Source organism: Vipera berus, assembly GCF_964194415.1.
Source record: "Vipera berus genome assembly, chromosome: 2".
Lineage (NCBI taxonomy): Eukaryota > Metazoa > Chordata > Lepidosauria > Squamata > Viperidae > Vipera > Vipera berus.
This window is the reverse complement of record NC_138203.1, coordinates 56836647-56857641: the sequence shown is the minus strand read 5'-3', so window position 1 is coordinate 56857641 and position 20995 is coordinate 56836647. Positions and strand designations below refer to the sequence as shown.

Sequence of the window (20995 nt, the reverse complement as noted above, 5' to 3'; positions counted from 1 at the left end):
GTTGCCCAGTAGATGCTCATATAAGTCTATAGCACAGGAAGAGACATCATGCAAGTAGGACTATATATGAGCTGACCTGAAAAGCAGATTAACTGAAGAGGCCTAAAATGCTTTAACTGGATGTTTTCAAGTCTGTGAAGAAGAATTACTGTTTCTGGTATCAGAATTTTATTGGTATTCAGCAGTGATGGCACAACCTTTGGGGATGGCATATAAAAAATTATTTAATTTGACTCTGTTGGAATGTCATTCTCCCCCTCCCCACAAAGAGAAGAGACTGGACAGCCATTTGCCTGAAATAGTATGGGGTTTCTTGCCTGAGCAAGGGGTTGGACTAGATGACTTCCAAGGTCCCTTCCAACTTTATCATCATCATCATCATCATCATCATCATCATCATCATCATCATATTATTATTATTATTATTATTATTATTATTATTATTATTATTATTATTATTATTGTTATTATTATTATTATTATTCCATTTTTACGCAGACTCCATAGCCTCTGAAAATTGAATGAGAACAGGGCTGCTAGCAAGAAGAGTTGTTGTTCGGTGTCGGGGAATGCTGGAGTGGAGTGTCACCTTTGACACACATCACATTAATTCGCCATCACTGGTATACAGTATGGGGACAGACAAAATTTCAAAGAATTTTATTTTTGTGGGTAGATTTTTGCCTAATTGAGACAATTTATTTTTATTTTATTTTAATTCCATTTATATCCCGCCCTTCTCCGAAGACTCAGGGCGGCTTACAAGCTTAGCAATGGGGGAGGAGAAACTTCTAGGAAATTTTCTTAAATTTAATAGAATTTATCTTAGAAAGCTTTATTAGCATTCTTCATTATGTGGCTTTTTAGGCAAGCTACCCCTACCAAAATATCTTCTACATAGCTATGAAACAATTTTTGCTTTCTGTAGTTTAGCAATTCTTTCCAATTACCTTTTCCAGTTTGATAAGATTAGATGTTATCTCAGCATACAGACTGTCAACATCAAATTTTTGGTGATATCCCCAACCACCTTGTATTGGATGTCTGAAATAGAGAATATGGGTTGAGAAAGTGAGACAGTGTATAATTACAGATGGAATAAATTAAAAATCTAATTACATAACAAAACTGGAACATAGCAGAAAAGACAAGTTTATTCCTGTACGCTGATGCACACTGAGTATAGCAACTTCATGATACAAGATACCTATCAGTAATGTATGTTCATGTCATATTTGTTCTGATCTTGACATATTCTTGAATGATATAGGGCCACTTAAAGAGGAGAAAAAGGTTAGGGACAATTCATACAACTATATCAAGAATAGTTCACTAAGAATTGAATTAAACAAGGATGTATCCTTGTTCTGCTTATATTTGCCTTTTATAAATTAAAATACTATTGAAAGACCCAATAAGAGGAAAATCATCCCAGAAAAAAAATCTATCTATGAGGTTATTAAAAGTCAACACTGACTTAAGGGCACATAATTAATCAAGTTAAAATAATATATAGTTGCATTTTTAACTAAAATAGCATTTCTGCTGCTGTCTTCACAGGCATAGTGTCAGTGCAGAAATTCTTGTTAGATCAAGGGAAAAGAGAGGCCATTACAAACCCGAATTCTTTACTGTAGAGACTGCCAGTTGCAAATACATTTGGTAAAACAAAGATTATGATTTTCTCTAAAAAATTAATAAAATACAGCTCATGTGCAGTTAATAAACAGCATTTGTAGAGCAAGTGCTTTAAACAACCGGGTGTGATTTTTCATTCAACAAATTAGTGTAAAAATAAGCATATTGCTTATGCTATTCGAAATGGCCAAAAGTGGATTGCAGCTATCATGTCATTTTTTTGAAGCCAAAAGGATCAGTTACACCCTTATTGAATTAATACATTTATTGTTAAACTCATAGCTCAGGGGTTATGTAATGCAGATGTAATTGACTACTTATGAGACTATCTGTTCCACATTTTTGAGAAAACTGTTTTAAGTGCCCAGCTGTATCTTCACTGTGGTCTTTCATACAGAAGCTGCTTTACTGAAGCAGATATAGGCCATCTGAATTTGACTTTGTATTCACAGGATCTCACTGCCTTAATACTCACTGATACTTTTACATCATCTTGGAAATGTAAAGATGTTCAAAGAACTGGCTATAAGTAACCAAAGACTGTACCACCAAATAATAGAAGATGTTAAAAATTGGACAAAAATTGTGGCTGGCAATTTTGACCCTAGTTCTAAGCCAGCAAATACTTTGAGCAACAAACTCTCTCTTATTATCACAGAATGTTTACATTTACCATCTTAATACTCTTTCTTCATAAGCAGTGGGAGGCAGATTCACAAACATCTGGTCTTCTGGCTGAGATGCCACTGAAACTCTAGCATATGCCCTGTATTATTGTAACTTTTAGAAAGATAATTGTAAGAACCCATTATTCCTAGATAATTTTATACTTGTTATTTTTTGGATAAGCAAGACCTAAACATCAAATTGCCAAGTTTTTCTACTCCACTTATTACTCGAGGCACCAATGTAAACAACAGAGCATTTCAGTGGATATTAAAGTTCCTATTAATAGTGATTTTTGTAGTAAATTATGGGTTCTATACAGCTGTTCCATTGTATTTTGGTCTGTGACTACAATAAAGTTTTAAATTTATCTTTTTAGGAATACACCAGGGCTGTTAAGAGTGGAGCTTGAAAATAATTGCTTGAAGGTGTCATTTATAAGAATGTGAATATTAATTTATATTAATATTGAAGCTGTTGCACGGAAATATCAGCCTGAAAATGGAAATTTAACATACATTTACTTTGGTTATTATGAGCTTTGGGGGTTTTTTCTTTTTGCATAGGGTTTGTTAGCATTACACTAAAGGGTTTGTTAGCATTACATTAAAGCACTGAAACACTGTGTAAAACATTACACAGTATATTTACACAGTCGGGGGACAATTAGATTCTTTACAAACTCTGATCTTATAACTTCAGTAGCAGACATTTTTGCAGAAATTCAGTAAAGAGTATCTGTCTTTATGCTAGAAAAGTATTCACCTGCTAAATTTTTACATTACAGTAATCCAATCACAACGTGATCCAGGCATGAGTGACTGTCTGAAGGGGCTCCCAATCTAGAAAAGGGAACAACTGACACATTAGATGCACATGTGCAAAGGCCTTAATGGGCCACAGCTACCATCAGTTGTTTGTACAAAAGGACACCCTGATTCCTCAAAGTTTTGAATGTGAAAGTGAGAATCAATGATGGTATGACTATTAAAACCATTCTTGGATGGATTAAAATAGTTAATATAAAGGTGAAAAAAGTCATCTGCAGTGCTATGCTATATTAGACCAGGCAAGATATAATCTGCCACACTAGGACAATCATTTACAGAGGGCCTATTAAGGGTCTCCTCATTCTGCAAGGTCTGGGCTGGGACTTTTCAGTGGTGGTGGATCTTACTCCCTGAAATACATTACCCTAGAAATGTACCTTTTTTACATTCAAGACGCAGATTAGTATTATTCCAATAAGCATGGATCCTCTTGTTCAGACATGTCATACTCGCAACATCACGTGACATCGTGTGATGTATCGGAATGGGGTGGCAATGGGGTGGGTGCAGTTTCCGTGTGATGTGTCTGGCCCATGGGCCGGCAATTTGACACCCCTGCTCTAGTTAGTCCTGGTGTTGTGATTCAGCATCAGCCTGTGATACTGGCAGCTGAGTCTGATGATTCTGAAGAGGAGGAGGGGTTTGGAGAGCCTTTGGTGTCAGAGGGAGGCTCTGATGCACTGCAGGACTCTCAGCCTGGCCCCTCCCGTCATGTTCCTCATCAGACTCAGCCGTGTGAGCACGAGGTATTAGACATAGAGGATTCACAGCTGGATCTATTCAGGGACGCTAGGAGCAGGAGGCAATCCAGCAGAGCAGAACAGAGAAAGGCAATGAGGCAACTCGGTGAGACAAAGAGAAGGCAATGCCTTGGGACTGCTGATAAAAGGGGAAGGTGTGGGAGGTGCTGGTTGCTGAAGGCAACCGTTTGAAGATCTTCTGCTAGAGTCCTGGTCTGTTATTGCTGTTTAGCTCTTGTTTGAACTTTTGGTTTAATTCGTTTGAACTTTTGATTTCTTTATAAATACAATTGGTTGGGTTTTTTCCAGCCTGTTGACTATAAAAAGGGGTTGTCCCTGACATTCAAACAGGACTGGTCGTAGGCTGGAACAGAACACCTGGTGCCTCTTTTGCATTTAACTTTAATTAGTTTGGACTTTATATTATGGCTCTGACTGTTGTCTACTGGTTGTGTTGTTTGCTACACAGAGTCCTAGCTGAGTGAAGCAACTAAACAAATAAATAAATAAATATTACAGATAGTCTTCAATTTACGATTGTAATTAAGCCCATAATTATGATTGTATGTTATACTAATTGTTAAGTGGGTCAACAAGTGACCCCAACTGATTTTATAGCCTTTTTGCAGCAGTTGTTAAGTGAATGCAGTGATTGCACAGTGAACATGGCAATTTTTAAGTGAACACCACCAAGCGAACCCCTTGTTTCCAATGGGCATTTTCGACAGAAACTGGAAGTAAACATTAGTTTCTGGCAAAAATATATATATATCATAAATTGGGGTCTTGTGACCATGGAATGTTGCAAATGGTCATAAATGCAGAATGATTGTGAGTGCTCAAAATGTGATCATGTAAGCCTGTGTTGGTGGAACTCTGAATCTGGTGTGTGTGTGTGGATCTGTTATAACTTAGAAAGATCATAAGTCTCAGACTGCTTGTATATGGAAAAAGGCTTATTTCAAAAAATGATAAACAAAAAGCCAGTTTCCTATAAAGGTAATATAAAAATACAGCGTAAGGTGCAAAAACAGACTAAGCAGCCTATTTTAATAGCTTTCCAATTAACAATAAAAATAATAAATGTGTTGAAATAGCAAAAGCAGGACACTAGCTAGGTGGATAGGGGCCTTGTGAGATACAGCTCACTGTATCTTGAATTTGTTGAGTTACATTTTTTATGCTTGGCTGCTGTGTGTTTTTATACTATGTATTTTTAAAATCTAAGCTGCCTAGAGTCATGTATGTGGCTATGTAAGTCAAATAAATATGAATAAATAACTGTTAAAAAAGAGCAAGCCTGTTTAAAGAAGAATAAATACGGGCACCAGAAAAAGGTCAGAATGACAGCAAGAATGTCAATATGGCTGATCAGTGAGATATTACATGCTTGGACTTTCAGATTTTTGATAAAATCTTCTCCCCAAGGATTTCTTGGAAAATCTATTATTCAAATGCCTTATCTCTAGAATCAATGCAGTATATTTCTCAAGTTTTCGTGTCCTGCTTGTATCTGGCCACTGTGAGGAGTGGATATTAGACCAATCAGATTCTCAGCTAGTCCACATCATCTTTCTTGTTTTTAAGTTTATTTGGAAAAAAAAGTGGGGGTGGAGTTTCTATACTATGCTCACCCTAAAGTCAGGAAGGATGGTGAAGATTAATCGATAGAAAAGAATACAAAGGACGCTGCATTTCAACAAAGAGTAACCCTTACTCATTCATATGTGGATCCACAGTAGAAGCCATGGATACAAGTTGTTCTTCCAAATGATGAACTTTATATCGCAAATAGAATGTGGAACATATGAGGACAAAAACACTGCAAGAGAGATGTAGAAGAAAAAAAAAAGAACATAAACAGATGACTGCCCACATAAGATAAACTCATTTGTAATATAGAAAACCTATTACAGTATCAAAGCTCCCGTTACACTAAATTAGGTAATGTTAACCGTGCTTTGTCAAATCCTGTGCCGACTTAGCCCAGCTCATCTGTGCAATCAGACATTCAGAAGGAGCTTGGAGATACTGCTTCTTAAGAAGAGCCTCAATAGGGAAAGAGAAAGAGAAAGCCCTTGTGGGACCAACAAGAAGAGCAAATGTTAGTGAGCTGAGCTCTTGTCTGTTCCAGCAGTAAATAGCCTGACCCATCTTCTTGCCTGATTCAACAGGGTTTCTTCAGAAATTTGCCCTGCTTTACAAGTCCCCTTATCTGCTACTTGATTTGCAATGTTGCTGCCTGGTCTGCTTTGCCCATAAACCTTGAAAATATCCATCAATCTTCTTTTCAGTTACTTTCAGGAGTCTGACAAAATGCTTTTGGAAACGACATAAGCTTGTTATCCGTATAACACAACTCAGAGTAATTTAGAGAGATTGCATTTTTCTCCCTCCATTTTCCCCAGTGGAAACATTTACAGTGGAACTTATTCAGATCTTTATTTGTGTGCGGCAAGCAAGTAAAAGAAATTCAGAAACCATTTATTTAGCTGCCGTATATCCAACCTTCAGAAAATATATCCCAGGAAAGATGCTCTCAGCCCTATGCTTAGCTTTGTAATTTGAGGAAATGGTTCAACACACTTACAGAATCGCATAAACAATGAGTACGTGAGTCACCGACACAAATAATTGAAAATTCATTCTGTCAAAAGATCCGAGGATTCCTGAAGAAACTATGAGATAAAAATACAACAGTGGGAGACTAGAAATGCAGAATAACATGGAGATTCAAATTGACTGTTCTTTTTCTTCCCACCTATGAAATACATTAAATAAGTCTGTTAATGTAAGTTGTAATTTAATGTTAATTAATGAAGATTAACTAGTTTTGTCTATTGTACAGCATGAAATGGTAAAACTGGACACTTTTAAAGCTCAGAAAGCCTTGATTAAAATTTATAGCTTAAATATATGATTAATATATCAGCCAGATTAGGTTCTCTCACCATATGGGAGATGCATGCTAAAATGTAAACTGATCTGAATGGAAATATGTTCAGAATAATGAGGCAAAGAAAGGAATTCCAAAAATACTCAAGGCTACAATCTGTGATTAAGAAATTGATCTGCAGGCATATGCAGACTCCCTGCTATAAACTAAAGGAAATTGGAAAACTACATAGGAAGTCACAGTCCTTTTGTTATTCCCACAGCTATAAATTAGGCATCCTTTCCCCAATGCCTTATTCTTGCCTTTCCCCTACATGTTTCATTTAGATACACATACCTTATCATTTCTTTTCAATCTAGAGAACTGTATTTCAAAAGCTGAATTAAATAACGACCTGACATATCAAAATACTTGACCCCCCACCACTAATAATAAATAAACATTAGATTGGAAAAATAACATCAGCATGCTAAGATCAGATGCAAGCAAGCTAGAACAGATGAAAAAGAAAGAAAATGAAAAACAAGATTGCCAAAGTATACCCAATCAAGAAACACCACCTAGAAACAAGGAAGATCAAGGGAAGCACTGGAAATAATAAAGCAGCAAAAACGACAACAACAAAAAACCAACAGCTATTGCCAAGAAGATCAGCAGATACGAAATTTGAATTGCACCCTGTAGGCAGAATCTCCAGTTTCAGTCAAATCAGAAATGTTTCTACCAATCCATCAATGGAGAGACTGCAGTGAGCCAATCAATATCTGACAAAAAAGAAACTGTACAATTCCAGGCACAGTTATGGGACAAACCAAAGAAATACAAGATTTACGTACTGTTTCCTGAAAGATTCCTGATTTGGTCATCACGTCTACATTTAGACTGTACATTTTTATGGACATCTCTCATTTCTGTCTTGGAACTTTTGAAATGAGACTGGTTATCAGACTCATGGTGATCTGTTGGAGAAGAAGAAACATACTAAAAGCAAGTGTAGGCCACTTGAACAGTTTTGAGACCAATAAAAGCCAGTGAAGTACTTTGCTACATCTAAACCATGTTTGCCCTCTCCGTCTTTGCTGAAGTGTTTCAAATGTCTAGACTAAAAAGTTGTAGGATAGTCGAGAAACAATTTTTTAAATGCAAACCTTGAAAGTGTTCCAATTCTGGACTTTGAGAACCAGTGCTGCTGGATTCTTCCATCTCCTGTCTACGTCTCTGTATGATGCCATCCAATTCAGAGAAATCATGATTGAAATCCTGGAAAGTATCAGAATGTATCAGAAATGCCAGTTAAATATTAAATACCAATTTGTTATTTTCCTTTGTACCCTCAAAGTTGAAAACAACGACAATAAGAATGTTCTCAGTACAAACCTATATATGTCTACTCAGACATGTTCCATAAAACACAGTGAGGCTTTCTGTTAGTTACATATATACAATAGGGATACAACAACTTGAGGCTTCAGGACCATCTTATGTTTAATGTTATAAATAAAAATGTACATTCTTTTAATTAAAATACATTAAATGTAATACATTTAATTATTTGAATTTTAATTATATTTGTTTAGTTTTCCCCCCTCCCCCCCAATCCTATCTATTCTTGTGTGTCCTCCAGCATATCAATCAAAGCTGAAGGCGGCTTTCAGCCTGAAATATTGTGCAGTCTTGTTTCTGCAATTGCAGCCAAAGTGTATCTTAGCCTAATGGGTAGAACATTAAGACGGTGGATGGAAGACTAAGCTTCCAGGTGCATAAAGGTCAGCAATTAATTTTCATCAAGCCATGCTATTTCAAGTAATTTAGTTTGCAGATAATATAATTTCTTTTGTATCTTTGCAAATTGATAGGAAAGAATATTAGAGCTTGAAGAACTGTACAGATGTTACTTAATCTTATTGTTTCTGTGATGGAATGTAATAGCTGGATTCTCAGGTGGCAGAGGGTGCATTCCAGAGGAATAAGAGACAACTCAGTCCAGAGATTGCGTTGAGAGAAAGCAGGGTAAAAATAGCCTATCCCTAATAGTTCTCTGAATGTATGGTAGATGCTGATAGTTGAGTGCTTAGTTTGACAAGATTCTGTCTATGATACGCAAACAATGAAGAACTCAGCTTGGAAGAATCATTATATATCAGTTTTGACTCGGGGGGCCTAACTATATATATATTTATGTGTGTGGATATGTATATGCATACAGATGATATAGGGCAAATTTCATGCCTTTGGTAAAGTAGACTTTAGTTTTAGTACATGTTAGGAGGAGAATTACATCATGTACTCTAGTTGTGCCCTTTTTTGAGGTATTGTATATGGTAATAGTAAAGGGACGCGGTGGCTCAGTGGGTTAGGACACTGCGCTTGTCGATCAGATGGTTGGCAGTTTGGCGGGTTGAATCCTGAGTGCCGCGTAACAGAGTGAGCGCCTGTTACTCGTCCCAGCTTCTGCCAACCTAGCAGTTAGAAAGCACGTAAAAATGCAAGTAGAAAAATAGCGACCACTACGGTGGGAAGGTAACAGCATTCCGTGCGCCTTTGGCGTCTAGTCATGCCGGCCACATGACCACAGAGACGTCCTTGGACAAGCGCTGGCTCTTCGGCTTTGAAACGGAGATGAGCACCGGCCCCTAGAGTCGGAAACGACTAGCACGCACGTGCGGGGGAACCTTTACCTTTACCTATATGGTAATAGAGTCACCTTGGTAAATGGCATAGAAATCTAACACATAAAAAATAAAAACAATTCATGCTTTTGTCATCTCATGGCTGAATATTGTAACATGCTCTTCACGGCTCAGCACTTCACTATCTTTGAAACCACCACCTTCTCATGTTGAATTTGCCAATGCAATAAAAGCTGGGAGAGAAATTTTATTAAGGGTCTTTCCATCAAGGGAATGCCGTCTATAGGAATCCAGTAACTGGGAGATCTCATTCATGGTCTCTTTCTGTGGGACAGCTTGCCTCTGGTTGTCCACACCACTTCTTCTCTGTTGTATTTCCAAAGAGTTTTGAAGATATGGATATTCAGAAAATGTTTGGGGACAATGAAAGTTCATCTACCTATCCTGAATAAGATACCCAGTAGATGTCTGCTGACATTTTATGATAGTAATTAAATTTCCATGGCAGGACGTAAGCTACTCAGAGCCTTCAGAAACTATAGAAATTCTAGTACATAAATAAAATTAATAAAATATTTTTTTTACTTTATAAAAAAGCTAATTCTAATGTAGTTCTGCACTATAAATGCTTTTCTGTTCAAAAATAAACTTACCAGGGGTAACGTTGTAGGCCGATCAGCTCTGAAACTACTTTCTAGGGGAGAAGGATTAGGACTGTTGCCATCCTGAAATGTGCAATTTTAAAAATTACACAGTTGGACTAGGATTAATTAAGTAATACTAAGAATAGTCACAGATATACAGGTAGAGAACTTGCTTAGCTACTGTTCAGGATTATGACATGGTGCTGAAAAAGTAACCATTTTTCCTATTACCTACCCCTATTAGTATCTTATGACTATCTAACTTTGTTGCTTGCCTATATACTGAGAGTTTATGCACTGGGGACAAATTCCTTGTGTGTCTAATGACCCTTGTCCAATAAAGAACTATTCTATTCTATTCTGTTCTATTCTATTCTATTCTATTCTATTCTATTCTATTCTATTCTATTCTATTCTATTCTATTCTATTCTATTCTATTCTATTCTATTCTATTCTATTCTATTATTCTATTCTATTCTATATTCTATTCCATTCCATTCCATTCCATTCCATTCCATTCCATTCCTTTCCATTCCATTGACTTTTGCTTGCACTGACAGTATGACTTATGGATCTGAAGAAAGTTTTACTTACCTCTAGATGACCGCAAACAGATTTTAACAATTTGTAAGCAGTGTCTCTGGACAGAAAAGAGACGAACATGTGCTGTGAAGAAAACCACCAACAAATATCATTTAAAACCAAGGAAGACTGGTAGAGCTTGCCTTTATTATTCTTACTAAAGTATATTCCATTAATTATTACTTAAGGATCTGAGGAATCTACATAGCACATGCAATCCCGTGTACTCAGCTGACTTTTAATAATCTGCCTTTCATAATTAAAGTTTATGAGAGGCTCTCTGGACTGTTAGTTTATGCCAAGACTTTCATCAAGTTAGCACATTTTGCCTGAGCAAGATCTGCTTCAACATGTTATATTAAGAATGCTTTCTCTTTATTTATTATGTAATCATATTCAGTACCACGTCCCATATTTGGGAATGCTATCTTGATGGAGCGCAGAACATAAGAGAATAACTGTAAAACAGAAATATAAGATTTCTAGTTCATATAGTCCTCAGATTTTTATTCCCAAATTATACTCCCAGGAGTACAGAAATACAAACAACCACCATAACAAAATAATGTAGTAAATGTGAACTTACCCTATCTGAGACTGTAGTTATAATGAGAGCATTTGGCACTAAAAGGGCAGTTTTAGTCTTCTTTATTAGTGTTACAGATAACACAGGTATACTAATCTAAAATGAAAGCATAATGGTTATTAGAAGATGAAGATGTCAATTTAACCAACAATATTGATGGTTATGCAGCAGAGCCTATGCAAAGAAGTGAATACTGGTGTTTTTAATGTAATTTCTGCTGTGCCTAGATACTTTCAGATAAAGCCAGATAGCTATCTTTTTAGATTTAAGCTAATCTGAGTGCCAATTTGATGCCTATATTATGAAAAGACAAAAATAATAAAACATGTAAAATAGATGGATGTTATTTTCAGGGGGCTTAAAACTTTTATGTTTCCATCTGTGATGAATGCAAGAGGCCTGCAAACTACTTTGGATATGCATTGCCTGTTTTTGTATTTATCATTTAAAAATACACAAAACATGTTTTTAACACATGCAGTTCCTCTACATTGTGTTCTGACCTCTATTTCACCCAAAAATAGTTACAACAATGCTAATCATTAGGAAATGGAGGCAGATTGATTAAAAATGTCAAAAAAAGAGGAATGACTGGGAAAATTCTATATAATTAAGCAGTTTTCTAATGCTGCAAAATATTCAGCTAAATCTCATTTTGGTTATATCCAGCTGGGAAGCACTCCATGTATTTGTTTTCTTCCTGACAATGTTGTAACCAAATAAATAGTTCAAAAACTTGCCGTGAAGGAAAGGATTTTAAAAATGCAATTAAGCTGAGCATTTCTCTGAGAATAAAATCACACAGGAGAAACTGCGATTTGCTTACAACTAAAGTTACAAATTGCATCTTCACATAATGCTAAGGCAGAATTTAACTCTAGTTTGTTACAAAGCAAGAAACACACATTATAGCTGGAGTTCAGGCTGAACATCTTAAGCTGCATCCTATTCCAGTGCTAGTGAAATTCAAATTATGAATGAAGTAAAGCCTGTTGCTTTCTTAGGGTTTTGCCTCTACAAAGTGGGAATTTACTATTGAAAATATTGGTCAAATAGCCAATAGAAACAATTTCACTGTAATCCTTTGAATCACTCACATGCTACAAAGTTGTCTGATTTTCTACTTTTATAGTGCATATGCCAGATAGCAGTGGCCCACAAACTTTTCAGGTCAGCACACCGGCGGAGGTGGAGGTTGGGGAGGAGAGGTTTTGCATGCGCGTGCACACTGCTTTCATTAATGCAGCTTTGTGTGTGCATGTATGCGTGCTCACCCACCACCTCTGCAGGCCCAGTTCCCAATGGGTTGGGGACCCCTGCAATGTAGCATTAACATTTGCAAGTATCAACTGTGTACCTATGAGATTCGGCATGTATAATGGACTTTAACAAACCATAGACTATATTTATTTACGAATGAAGGCAAATATACATGTCCCAGGATAATGATGCAAGATCAAGTTTGGGTCGGTCACCAGGACCAGAGATTCAATCTTCCTAGCTTTTAGACTCATGCTGAAGCCCATCTTCAGGGAATTTCTCTCTACTGGAATACATGCTTTGGGCTGTTCTGTGAGTTATGTTTATGTGGTGCCTTCCTATTAGCTGACTGGTGTGTTGATGGCTGGCGATTGGCTATCATTTTCTTCTGCTGCCAAGCCCTCAGCTCCTAAGTATTTGATAAGCTGATGTTAATTCAGAATTCCTGTTAACTGACAAGATGCCTGATTCCCAAGCTTCAATCATTTTCCTGGCTATCTTTGGCTGCATGGCCAATATACTATATTCATTTTTTATTTATTTAAATATGTTATATTTATTATATTTATTTACCTTGGTATCTTTGCCAAAGACTTTGGAATGGAAGCAAATCCAGTTCTTCGATACATATAGTCTCCCTTGGTACACAATTTCTTTCTGTAAGGCACAGGTGAAATCTACAAAGATCACATGAGTAATGTTATCTAACTGGGAATATGTACAGCCTGGTTAGGCAATGTACCTAACACACACTATACATCTAAAATAATTTTCTTAAAACAAATATTGCAAATTTAAAGGTATATCTGAGAGGGGAAAACCCCTTCCAAAGATTAAAAAGTCTGGAAAAATATTCTAATTGTCTCAGAATCTATATTTTGATATATAAATATTGACTAGAAAGAGCTATTCAATAGTAATTACCAGTAGTCTCATTTAGCAACAACTGGACCAGCAATTTGGATGTTAAGTGAAGCAGTCACTGTGAAACCAGGACTCTGTTTATGCTTTTATTATAATTTTCTTTTGTTTTACAGACCTGTAAAAGTCATACATGTGAGGATTTGTCACAAAACTACTCTTTTCATCACTGTTGCAACTGTGAATAGTTGCTAAATGAGTCAGTCACTAAATGAGGTATACCTGGGACCTCATGTACTGGGATTTTATATGAGAAAGCAAACTCACAATTATAATGTCTCAGGGGGTTGGGAGTGGGAGGCACTGTTTTGCGGTGGTTCTCCTCCTATCTCCTGGGCCGCTCGCAGTCAGTGTTGACGGGAGGGCAGAGGTCCGCCCCGAGGTCTCTTGTTTGTGGAGTTCCTCAGGGGTCGGTTCTCTCGCCCCTCCTGTTCAACATCTATATGAAGCCGCTGGGCAAGATCATTCGTGGTTTTGGGGTGGGGTATCATCAGTACGCTGATGATACCCAACTTTTTTTCTCCACCCCAAACCAACCCAGCGATGCCCTCGCCGTGATGTCCCGTTGCCTGGAGGCGGTCCGGGTCTGGATGGGGAGAAACAGGCTTCGTCTCAATCCTGCCAAGACTGAGTGGCTGTGCATACTGGCATCTTGGGTCAACCAGACTATTCCATCTCTAACGATGGGGGGTGAGGTGTTACCCCCCGTTGATAGGGCTCGCAACTTGGGCGTCCTCCTGGATTCGCAGCTCACTTTTGAAGACCATATAGGAGCCGTGACCAGGGGGGCTTTTGCCCAGGTTCGCCTGGTGCGCCAGTTGCGACCCTACCTGGACCGAGATGCCCTACGCACAGTCACTCATGCGCTCGTGACCTCCTGTTTAGACTACTGCAATGCTCTCTACATGGGGCTGCCCTTGAGGACCACCTGGAGGCTTCAGCTGGTGCAGAATGCAGCCGCGCGAGTCGTGATGGGGGTCTCCCGATACTCCCATGTAACACCTCTACTCCGCGAGCTGCATTGGCTTCCGGTTGCCCTTCGGGTGAGATTCAAGGTGCTGGTGATGACCTATAAAGCCCTAAATGGCGAGGGTACGGGATATTTGAGGGAACACCTGCTGCCAGCATCAAGCTCCCTTCGTCCAGTGCGCTCCCACAGGGAGGGTCTTCTCAGGGTGCCGCCGGTTAAAGATTGCCGGCGGGTAACACCCAGGGGTAGGGCCTTCTCAGTGGGTGCGCCTGCCCTGTGGAACCAGCTGCCTGCGGAGCTTAGGACTGCCCCCAACCTCCGTTCATTCCGCCGGGACCTGAAGACCTGGCTCTTCGAGCTCTCTGGCCCAGGCTGAGAATTTTTTAATTTTAATTTTAATTGGGTTTTTTATTGTTCTCAGGGTTTTATTTAATCTTTTTTAATTTGTTTTAACGTTTGTATTGACTCTCTTTTAAATGCCCTGTAAACCGCCCTGAGTCCTTCGGGAAAGGGCGGTATATAAATCTAAATAAATAAATAAATAAATAAATAATGTGCTATGAACCAGAACTGTATTGTGTGTATATGTGTATCAAAAAAGGAAGCTACTATACCATGCATAAGCAAAACTCTCGATAACCCTAATATCATAAGTTGTGGGAAAAATAGCCCAAGTATCCCTTGCTTAGGGACAATAGTTGGTTCTGGTAAAATGGTTGCTAAGAGAATCACTGACAGAGAAAGAGAAAGAGGGAGAGAGAGCTGTAAATATCACTGAGTGCTGCCTTCTTATTTAAAGTTCTCTTATACTGTGTCCTGTGGATGACCCATTTTTTTCTTCCCTTTTTGCCGTCTGGCAGAGCTTGTTTAACAAGCTATCCTTTATTGAGTTGTTTTTCTCCGCAGAAGAGCATGATCCTAAAAAATGCTAAGATAAGTTAATAAACTCAGATCTGTGACCTTAATTAGCGAATTAGAAACCTCCTGCAGACTGGCAGCTTCTGCCGGAAACTGACCAGACGTTAAACAGTTTTGCACTGAAGGCTTTTTGCTGTCCTAAAAGCTGCATTGGTTGGAAAATGAATTTTTTTATTACTGTTTATTGCTGTTATATTTGTGAATGGTGGCTATCCAAAACAATTACCAAACAAGGATTACCTGTAGAAAACATGACTTACAAAAGTGAAACATAATGTAAAAAATGGCATTCTGCTTACTTTGTCTCAAGGGTTCATCAATTGGGATATCCAGAAACAGCTTGTGAAAATGAGCATTTGCCTTAAACTAAAGCAAAACAAAGAAACAAACAAACCAGAATTTGGTTACTGCTATGTTATTTCAACTGTCCTTGCCCTTGTAGCCTACTTTATTATTAAATCCTGGGAATACTTTTTCATCAGCAGATGGAAAGGACTGGAACTGTACCATACCAAGTGTTTTACTTCTTAAAAACAGAATGAAAAAATAATTCTTCACATAAAAAAGGGCAGGGCATAGATATTTATTTGCAGTTGCCACTTTGACTTTTTTTGACTTCCTCCCTGCACCAATCAGGATCAGAATCTGATAGTCTGCAAATATAAGTTTGTTCCAGTCAATGGGAACCAGGCTGGAAAGATAGATTATATATTCAAAAGAAATTCATCTCTGTGTGTATTATGTAGAATTATTTTGATCACAATTATTTTCTGGGGTTGGCGCAGTGTTTGTGCATAAAGCTTACACACCCAACAAACTATGCCTAAGGGCATAAGGCATCTTAGTCTTTCTTCTCTGCTAAGAGCACAGCAAGACATACTATCATAGTTCCTCAAGTGGTTCATTATTCCAAGAGGATCAGAATCAATAAAGTTATTAAGTACTTTAATTATTTGAAGATTCTGGGCTTAGTTATATATGGATACAGTCAGCATCAGATGAATTTATTTTGCTTTTGGTTAGCATATTGGTAAAGCAGTCATTGTGTTTTATTGGCCATGATTAACTGCTTGCCATATTGAGTAAACCTAGTCAACTGAGGCTTATTCAGTGAAGCTCAATCCAGGTATATCAAAACTAGGCAGAATTGTGTTTTGATAAATTGTGAACAGAGCCTTTATCATATGCATACTGACGTGTTAGGAGTAGCGTAGGCTTGTTTGGTATATGTTTGTAGAAATGCATTCTTTCCTTCAAGAACTATGGGTTGCCCCAAACCTCAGGCACCATAGTTTCATACCATAAGCAACTCTTTATACAGTATAGCAGGTACTACTTGGGGAAAGGTAAATGCTGAATACATCTGTGCCCAACTGTCTCCCTTCTTTGAATTCCTGTCATCACCATCTGACTGTTGCAAGCCATAGTTTGCCTAACAAACTACCCTTGCTTAGGATTACATATTTAAACAAACAAACAAACAAACAAATGATGGTGTATGAACTGTAATGGCTGGTTGGCTTCACACAACCTGCTAATTCAAAAACATATTTTAATTTAACAATGGGACAGCAGCAGATCCTTGACCTGTTCTTGGTTGTAAGCACATACAACCTGCCTATAGTTGTCTCTTAAACAAATCAACAGTGTTGACTAAGCCTATCCATACTGCATTACAAGTCCCTGTCTGTATTGTGTTCAATATCTGTGTCACAGGTAATCTAGACAACACTTTAATTATGCAAAGCCATGTAGCACTAACGGCTACCAAAGCACAAACATTGATACTAATGCAGTACGAATGCAACAGAGCCCTGTTTTAACCTAACTTTAATAAAGAGTAAGAGTACAAAACAGCCTGCATCTTTCATCATCATTCTTCCAATAGCACCAACACATAGAGCCAAATATCTTGGGATATACTGTATAATTGCCATTATCAGGTGGCATGGAAAATCTGAACCAGATCCATGTTGGTCTCTATTAAAACAGTGCAAATCCTTGAAATAGCTCTTGTGGAATGCACAGGGGGAGGCTGAAGAGCCCAGTTGTTCCTCTCCTCCCTTACATAGCACAATCTTTTTCCATATCCAGCCTGCCTGCTCAAAAGTCAAGTGAGCAGCAGCAGCTGCTGCTGCCTTTCTTTCACCATGGGGACAGCTGTCTTGAATTAGCATCATTGTGTACTATTGCCTGGAATCAAGACAAGGTGGAGAATGTGGGACACAAAGGGAGAATGAGAGAAGAGGAGGAAGGATGAACTGGTCCATGTGAACCAGACCAAGCAGGTTATACTTAGCACCCCTGTATCAAACTATTGATTTAATTGTTAAACAAAACATACTTTGGCTTAATATGTGAACTAATTCAGAGGATTATGAATTCTAATGCCTCTAAGGACCAGTTCTGAAAGATTCCAAATATGGCCCCTTATTTAGTAAATCAGAGCTATGGGGAAGATGGGAAAAAGTGGTATTTCAACACCAACATACTATTCCAGCCTGATGTTGTACAGTACTTTTGTTGTTCTGCCACAGCCAGGGTCTTTAACATTTCATATATCAAACAGATCAGTATTTCTCAGTACCTGGTTTGAGGTATGCTTCTTCCTTTCAGCTTTGGAGTCATTCTTGCCATCTAACGTCAAGAAACTATTATCCACAATTGTCTTTGACCTAAGGGAAATCCCATTACATTATTCTTATTTCATAAAAAAATAGATTTTTTCACATTAAAAGATTCAGCCAAGTTGAATGAATTTCCGAGTAAAGCATGCCCTTAAAGATACTTAAGAAACAATTGTGGCTTTGCTACTTCAATGCTCTACAGCAGGGGTGTCAAACTGGTGGCCCGTGGGCCAGAAGCGTCATGTGCAGGCCATGCCCACCCCAGCTCTGCACAGGCAAAAATGTCGCGATACGTCACGACATGTCACACGATGCGATCGAGTTTGACACCCGTGCTCTACAGCCTTCCCTGGCTGCATAGGACCAGAGGCTTAACAACCACTGAAAAAACACTCATAAAATTGGACCACTCAACTTACAACCATAATGGCTTACGATGGAAATTCTGGTCCCAAATGAGGTTGTAAATCGAGGATTACCTGGACCTTAAACTATGCTTACTATCTGGTTATTCATTCATGTATCTCACACATCGTAAAAGGTCCATATGATAGTATAATGATACCTATATCAGCATAGAGCCATGGTGGCACAGTGATTAGAATGCAGTATTGCAGGCTATCTCACTGCTCACTCCAGGAATACTGACTGGCTCAAGGTTGACTCAGCCTTCCATCCTTCTGTCAGTAAAATGAGGACCCAGATTGTTAGGGGCAATATGCTGACTCTGTAAACCACTTACAGAGTGGTTTATACTATGGATACATAGCAGTGGTGGGATTCAGCCAGTTCGCACCAGTTTGGCAGAACCTGTAGCTAATTTTTTGTTGCCCAGGCCCAGAATGGACTTCTGGAAGCGGCATTCACATAGAGAACTGGTTGTTCACATATTTGAATTGCACCACTGATACATAGTGTACTTCATATACTATGAAGTGGTATATAAGCCTAAGTGCTATTGCTATTTCCTACCTGGAATTCAGTTCCTTGAGTTCCCAATCCAACTTGGCCATTACTGAAAATTCTGGAAGCTAAATATCACATCTTTGGAGGTTAAGAAAATGTGAGTATTCAAATTTGCCTCTACAAAGTACTGTGCATTATAGACCAACACAACTGAACTTGATAATGTGCAGTAATGACAGATTTTCCTTTTTTTTTGAAGTGTTCTGCATCATTTTACAGCCTTCGGTGTACTGTTCAGTCACAAAGATCTTCTGGCTACCGTCACAAAAGGTTGTCAAAGAGACTTTGGAGCAGCAGAAGTGAAGCAACTCCATCTTTTTGCTTTCACAAGTGAGGAGAGCCCACTACTTTGCAGGGGTATGCTTTGTATGAATCTTCAACACAGCAAAGCACCTCTTTGAAGTTTTGCACAAGCCTAATACTGTGCAGTATCTTAAGACGACTGAACATTTTGACACAGCCAAGAATGTGACTGAAAAGTCTACTCTTCTCACAGGCAACATTCTTCTAATTTCATTTGACTAAATCCTTTCCTAACCTCTAATTAGTGGAGAATAGTCCCATCTTTTCAAATTTTTACAATGGCAAAAACTTCAGTTCTGCCCCAACGCACAGCTGGGTACTTATGTCAAACAGAGAAGAAAAAAAATTACACATAATTACTCCAAGGGATAATTATAGGGATATACCAAAAGATAGGAAAAAGGAAGGAAATATAAACGGCATTGTAATATATGGGCAAACAAAATACGAGACAAATACTTAGTGCAGGGGTAGGCAACCTTGGCTCTTTTATGACTCGTGGACTTCAACTCCCAGGATTCCTGAGTCAGCATGGCTGATTCAGGAATTCTGGGAGTTGAAGTCCACGAGTCATAAAAGAGCCAAGGTTGCCTACCCCTGACTTAGTGGAATGCATAATGTGTTCATATATGCAATAAGAAAAATGCAATAAGGGCAAATGCTTGTTATTGGATTGGACCAGCATGGAATCTTGAATCAGTTTATGATAGAACAAAGTGAAGAAATTGCACATATCTACTGAGATCTAAATTATGACTACAAAAGTAGTATTCTTGGCTCTCACCAAGCTCCATGTATCATCTAACTTAAATTTTACGGTTGTTTTAAGATTGAAAAATGTTGCATCATCTTTATTTCCAAAAATGCTCTTGAAGTTGATTGTAGATCAAGAGGCATTCTTAGAAAATAAAAAAGGATAAGGGGCTATTACAGTAGAGCTCCATGCAGCCATTTTGTGAGCGAGCCAATGTCAAGCTCTAAAAATGTGCTACTTAGCCTCTGAGACCTGGGAATTGCTCTCTTCATGTAATTTTTCTGCAGAATTATTATTTGGGAAACCAGCAAAATCCCAACATTTCTTTCAAGTTTCAAATGGCTTCATTTCATTTTCCAACAGTAATGTTTTGCTGCTTTAAGAAAGAGAAGAGGAATCCATGCACTTCTATACAGGACTATTCACAATTCCAAATATATGTCATTCAAAGAATTAAAACCAGATGTTCTAGAAACAAGAAGAGCAAGAACCTATGAACAATTAGGAGAAATGTGTAATTGCACCCAGATTAGCTTAAAGTACTTCCAGCCCTTCTGCACTTTCAAAGGAAGTGCTTGGCATCTGCAAATTAGTCAGGCACACACAGAGATGTGGTGGTTGGACTTGCACAGATGTTCTTGCTCCCTCCCTATTGGGCTGGGAAGCCAGCCACTGGGAAAGACAGATACAAAAGAGAAAACTAGGTCTTACAGAAGCGGGAGAAACTGGTTCAAAGTTTATCCGATATATGTGGATGAATTCAAAGGTCTCCAACATTCACAAAATATGTTGTCATTTTTCTTTAATAGAGATTTAACCATTCATCTACTCTAAACGTTCCATCTAGTTGATTTCAGTTGAATCTAGTTCATTACCGTGCAATTGCAACTTTTTTCTGATCTTCAAAATAGTCAGCCTCATTAAATGAAATTTGTGGCACTCCAAAGCCTGGTTTTCCAGATTTCTTCTTTTCTTCTGTTCCATTTTCATTTTCTGAACTGTAAGAAAGTAATATCATTTGTCAGGGCTAAAAAAATATAAAGCAATAGTCTCAAAACTTAAA

General features: G+C 38.1%; 1 protein-coding gene across 1 annotated transcript in view; it reads right to left on the bottom strand.

Annotated features, from left to right (window-relative positions):
* The window catches only part of GRAMD2B (GRAM domain containing 2B), a 45706-nt gene that overhangs the window by 1471 nt on the left and 23240 nt on the right, over positions 1 to 20995 (bottom strand). Inside the window, exons 2-13 of the mRNA XM_081320284.1 lie at positions 20808 to 20930; positions 17870 to 17957; positions 15582 to 15648; positions 13047 to 13150; positions 11214 to 11309; positions 10640 to 10711; positions 10054 to 10125; positions 7919 to 8030; positions 7607 to 7729; positions 6465 to 6552; positions 5592 to 5696; positions 951 to 1044 (exon numbers count right to left, since the gene is read on the bottom strand). Of these exons, the coding sequence (XP_081176410.1) occupies positions 951 to 1044; positions 5592 to 5696; positions 6465 to 6552; positions 7607 to 7729; positions 7919 to 8030; positions 10054 to 10125; positions 10640 to 10711; positions 11214 to 11309; positions 13047 to 13150; positions 15582 to 15648; positions 17870 to 17957; positions 20808 to 20930 (1144 nt within the window). The remainder of the gene's footprint in view (positions 1 to 950; positions 1045 to 5591; positions 5697 to 6464; positions 6553 to 7606; positions 7730 to 7918; positions 8031 to 10053; positions 10126 to 10639; positions 10712 to 11213; positions 11310 to 13046; positions 13151 to 15581; positions 15649 to 17869; positions 17958 to 20807; positions 20931 to 20995) is intronic.